The sequence below is a fragment of the Ranitomeya variabilis genome, chromosome 4, assembly GCF_051348905.1.
Source record: "Ranitomeya variabilis isolate aRanVar5 chromosome 4, aRanVar5.hap1, whole genome shotgun sequence".
NCBI lineage: Eukaryota > Metazoa > Chordata > Amphibia > Anura > Dendrobatidae > Ranitomeya > Ranitomeya variabilis.
The window spans coordinates 584,917,443-584,922,757 of NC_135235.1; the positions used below are offsets into that span (position 1 = coordinate 584,917,443).

General features: G+C 44.2%; 1 protein-coding gene across 1 annotated transcript; it reads left to right on the forward strand.

Annotated features, from left to right (window-relative positions):
- The first annotated feature begins 1,455 nt into the window (after positions 1 to 1,455).
- Positions 1,456 to 2,454, forward strand: LOC143769195 (chromobox protein homolog 5-like). Its single transcript, XM_077257756.1, has 2 exons — positions 1,456 to 1,695; positions 1,900 to 2,454. The coding sequence occupies exons 1-2, from the start codon at positions 1,594 to 1,596 to the stop codon at positions 2,131 to 2,133; spliced, it is 336 nt and encodes a 111-aa protein (XP_077113871.1). The 5' UTR covers positions 1,456 to 1,593; the 3' UTR covers positions 2,134 to 2,454.
- Positions 2,455 to 5,315: the final 2,861 nt, after the last annotated feature.

Here is a 5,315-nt window from a genome sequence, read left to right on the forward strand (position 1 = left end):
AACATGGAATCTGGTAAGATTCAGGCTATACTTGACTGGCCGGTACCCAAGAACGTTGAGGAGGTCCAACGTTTTATTGGTTTTGCAAATTTCTACAGACGCTTCATTCGAAATTTTTCTGATATTGTCCGTCCCAATACTTCCTTGACAAAGAAGGAAAAGCCCTTTAAGTGGTCATCACAGGCTCAAGAAGCTTTTGATCGGCTTAAGATCTGTTTCACATCAGCACCGCTATTGATACACCCAGATCCAACACTTTCTTTCATTGTGGAGGTGGACGCTTATGATAATGCTTTGGGGGCTATTCTCTCCCAAAGAACTGGAGAGAAGGGTCTGCTACATCCTTGTGCTTTCTTTTCCCGTAGACTAACCTCAGCAGAGAAGAATTACGACGTGGGAGACAAGGAATTGCTGGCTATTATTGCGGCTTTCAAAGAATGGAGGCATCATCTGCAAGGAGCTGCACAACAGATCATAGTGCTAACTGACCATCGCAATTTAGAGTTCCTTAGATCCGCTAGATGTCTTTCTCCTCATCAGGCTCGTTGGAACTTATTTTTAAATCAATTTAACTTTGTTATCTCGTACCGTCCAGGTTCTCGTAATGGGAAGGCTGATGCTTTATCCCGAATCCATGCTGCAGATTCCGTACCTGGAGCCCCATCCAAGACCATTCTATCTGATGCCAATTTCATCAGAGTTATCCACGATCAGGACTTGTGGAAGGAGTGCAGGGAGGCCTATGACGGTGATGTATTTCTGGCCAACCTAACTGTGGATATTCATCTTGTCTTTAAGGGTGACATGTGGTTCAGAGATCGACGTATCTACTTCCCTGAGGTCGTCCGTCTGCAGATCCGTAAGTTGGTACATGACTCCAAGTTGGCTGGTCACAGGGGGGTACAGAAGACACAAGAGATCCTGAGCCGATTCTTCTGGTGGCCAACTTGCCTGAAGGATACCAAGGACTATGTTCTCTCTTGCGAGGTATGTGCTCGTTACAAGACTCCTCATGTGGCACCTATGGGTCTTCTACAACCATTACCTGTTCCGTCCCGCCCTTGGGGGTCTATATCAATGGACTTTATTGTGGAGCTGCCTACATCGGGGGGCATGAATACAATCATGGTGGTAGTTGATCGCCTGACTAAAGCTGCTCATTTTGTTCCGTGCACCGGCCTCCCCTCAGCTAAAGATACAGTGAACTTGGTTATACAGAATGTCTTTCGGTTGCACGGGGTTCCGGATGAGATCATCTCTGACCGTGGAGTGCAGTTCACTTCAAGATTCTGGAAGGGGTTTTGCTCTGCACTCAATATTAATGTCTGTCTCTCTTCCGCTTACCATCCCCAGACAAATGGTCAGACTGAGCGTACCAACCAGACGCTGGAACAATATCTAAGATGTTATGTCAGCCATCTCCAGGATAATTGGTTGGAGTTGCTGCCGTTAGCCGAATTTTCATATAACAATTCTCAGAGCGCCTCAACTAAATTTACACCTTTCTTTGCCAATCTGGGTTATCATCCGTGTATCTTACCTAGGTCTCCAATTAATTCTCCGGTTCCGGCAGTGGAGGAAAGGCTGACTGCGATGAGGCAAAATCTGGAGGTTCTGAAGGAATCCCTGACCACAGCTCAAGAACGTTATAAGAGATCGGCTGATAGATTCCGTAAACCTGCACCCATGTTCAAGGTAGGAGATTCCATGTGGTTAGCAACTAAGAATCAGAAGTTAAACGTTCCTTCACAAAAACTTGGACAGAAATTCATTGGCCCTTTCAAGATCAACGGTATTGTGAGCTCTGTGGCCTGCCGGCTGAAGCTGCCTAGGACTATGAAGGTACACCCAGTTTTTCATGTATCTTTACTAAAGCCTGTATCTCCTAATACCTTCCAGGGACGTGTTGTGCCACATCCGCAGCCTGTGGTGATTGATGGGCAAGAACAATTTGTGGTGGAGGAAATTGTTGATTCCAGGATTCGCAGGAATCGGCTCCAATATCTGATAAGATGGCAGGGATATCCCCCTGAGGAAGACTCTTGGGAACCTGTGGAAAACATCAATGCCCAACAGAAGATTTATCGTTTTCATCAGAGATTCCCTGAGAAACCAGGTCCAGGATCGTCCTGAGGCCGCTTCTAAGGAGGGAGTAATATCAGGACTCTGAACATTTTTTATTATCTTTTTGTGCATTACTGCCCTTTTCCAAGATGCCGTCTTTGGTCTCATGTGCACTGTGTCTTCCTGCTATAAAACTCCACCCCAGCCTTCAGTCTGTGCTAGAGTATTCTGCCTTGCATCCAGCTCCTGACCTCTGGTTACTCCCTGGCTATATACCTGCTCCTGTGAACCTGTGGGGTTATCCTGCTACTCTGCTCTGAGTTCCTGCTGCATACACCAGTTCCAGTAATCCTCCTTCATCTGCTGCTCGTGTTTACTTCCATCTGCATTTGCTGGACATGTAAGCTGTTGGTGCTCTGCAAGAACCTGAGACTATTACCCAGGCCTCCCTGGTTGAGCTAAGATATTATTTGAACTGCCTTATAAGCATATCTATCTGTGTTTTGGACTAAGCAAGGACTTATTCATGTCAAGTATCCTCAAGAATAATTGTGCTTCATAGACTTTCTGCGTGATTGCATTTTCCTCTGAAGTTTCCTATAGACTGCTAAGCTGCATTTAATATTTACACCAACTGTTGTGGACTTGAGTTTCTCTCTGCACCTGTTTGAATCACCGTGTGATAATATAGACTTTACCACTTATAAAACTGTGTCCTGTAGTTGTCTTGTTCCACGCAAAGAGTCTCCTGAGTTATCCCCTATAATTATTACAATGGGCTGTGTTATATACTACACTATTGTGCTATATACTACTTGGCTGTGCATTATACTATGTGGCTGTGCTATATACTACACCGCAGTGTTAAATACTATGTGCGCTGTTATATACTGCGTGGGCTGTGCTATATACTACGTGGGCTGTGCTATATACTGCGTGGGCTGTGTTATATACTGCGTGGGCTGTGTTATATACTACACCGCTGTGCTATATACTGTGTGGGCTGTGCTATATACTATGTGGCTGTGCATTACACTATGTGGCTGTGCATTATACTACGTGGCTGTGTTAAATACTACGTGGGCTGTTATATAATGCGTGGGCTGTGCTATATACTACGTGGGCTGTGCTATATACTTCATGGGCTGTGCTATTACTACGTGGGCTGTGTTATATACTGCGTGGGCTGTGTTATATACTACACCACGGTGCTATATACTATGTGGGCTGTGCTATATACTACGTGGCTGTGCATTATACTATGTGGCTGTGCATTATACTACGTGGCTGTGTTAAATACTACGTGGGCTGTTATATAATGCATGGGCTGTGCTACATACTATGTGGGCTGTGCTATATACTTCGTGGGCTGTGCTATTACTACGTGGGCTGTGTTATATACTGCGTGGGCTGTGTTATATACTACACCGCTGTGCTATATACTACGTGGGCTATGCTATATACTACGTGGCTCTGCATTATACTACGTGGCTGTGCTATATACTATGTGGCTGTGTTAAATACTAAGTGGGCTGCTATATACTGCGTGGGCTGTGCTATAATGTGGGCTGTGTTATATACTGCGTGGGCTGTGTTATATACTGCGTGGGTGGTGCTATATACTACATGGGCTGTGCTATATACTATGTGGGCTGTGTTATATACTGCATGGGCTGTGCTATATACTATGTGGGCTGTGCTATATACTACGTGGTCTGTGCTATATACTGCGTGGGCTGTGTTATATACTGCGTAGGCTGTGCTATATAATGCTTGGGCTATGCTATATACTACGTGGCTGTGCAATGTACTACGTGGCTGTGCTATATACTACGTGGCTGTGTTATATATTACATAGCTGTGCTATATACTACGTGGCTGTGCTATATACTATGTGGCTGTGCATTATACTACGTGGCTGTGCATTGTACTACGTGGCTGTGTTAAATACTACGTGGGCTGTTATATAATGCGTGGGCTGTGCTATATACTTCGTGGGCTGTGCTATTACTATGTGGGCTGTGTTATATACTGCGTGGGCTGTGTTATATACTACACCGCTGTGCTATATACTACGTGGGCTATGCTATATACTACGTGGCTGTGCATTATACTACGTGGCTGTGCTATATACTATGTGGCTGTGTTAAATACTACGTGGGCTGCTATATACTGCGTGGGCTGTGCTATATATTATGTGGGCTGTGTTATATACTGCGTGGGTTGTGTTATATACTGTGTGGGCGGTGCTATATACTACGTGGGCTGTGCTATATACTACATGGGCTGTGTTATATACTGCATGGGCTGTGCTATATATTATGTGGGCTGTGCTATATACTACGTGGTCTGTGCTATATACTGCGTGGGCTGTGTTATATACTGCGTAGGCTGTGCTATATAATGCGTGGGCTATGCTATATACTACGTGGCTGTGCAATATACTACGTGGCTGTGCTTTATACTACGTGGCTGTGTTATATACTACATAGCTGTGCTATATACTACGCGGCTGTGCTATATACTATGTGGGCTGTGTTATATGCTGCGTGGGCTGTGAGACTCTTTCGCCCAGGGCCCTCAAAAACCTAGAGCTGGCCCTGGCTTCACTGATTGGTCGCGCCTGGCTGCGAACAATCAGTGACAGACGCAGTCCGGCCGCAAATTGGCGCAGGATTTGAACCACACTTCGCTAATTGGTCGCACCCGTCCGGCCAAATCCTGTGTATTCATTGCATTATTCTGAAATCTTCATACTTAAACTACATACATGTTCTAGAATACCCGATGCGTTAGAATCGGGCCACCATCTAGTAGTAGTTATATTCTTGTACATAGGGGCAGTACTATAGTAGTTATTTTCTTGTATATAGGAGGCAGTATTATAGTAGTTATATTCTTGTATATAGGTGTCAGTATTTTGGTAGTTATATTTTTGTACATAGGGGGCAGTATTATAGTAGTTATGTTCTTGTATATAGGTGGCAGTATTAGTTATATTCTTGTACATAGGGGGCAGTATTATAGTATTACATTCCTGTACATAGGTGGCAGTGTTATAGTTATATTCCTGTACATAGGGGGCAGTGTTATAGTAGTTATACATAGGGAACAGTATTGTAAGTTATATTCTTGTATATAAGTGGCAGTATTAGTTATATTCTTGTACACAGGGGCAGTATTATAGTAGTTGTAGTCTTGTACATAGGGACAGTATTATAGTAGTTATATTCTTGTACACAGGGGCAGTA

Coding starts and splice junctions, on each gene's coding strand:
- LOC143769195 (XM_077257756.1), top strand. CDS start 1,594: ATGAGGCAAAATCTGGAGGTTCTGAAGGAATCCCTGACCACAGCTCAA. Junction 1,696..1,899: donor AACCTGCACCCATGTTCAAG/GTAGGAGATTCC, acceptor AATACCTTCCAG/GGACGTGTTGTGCCACATCC.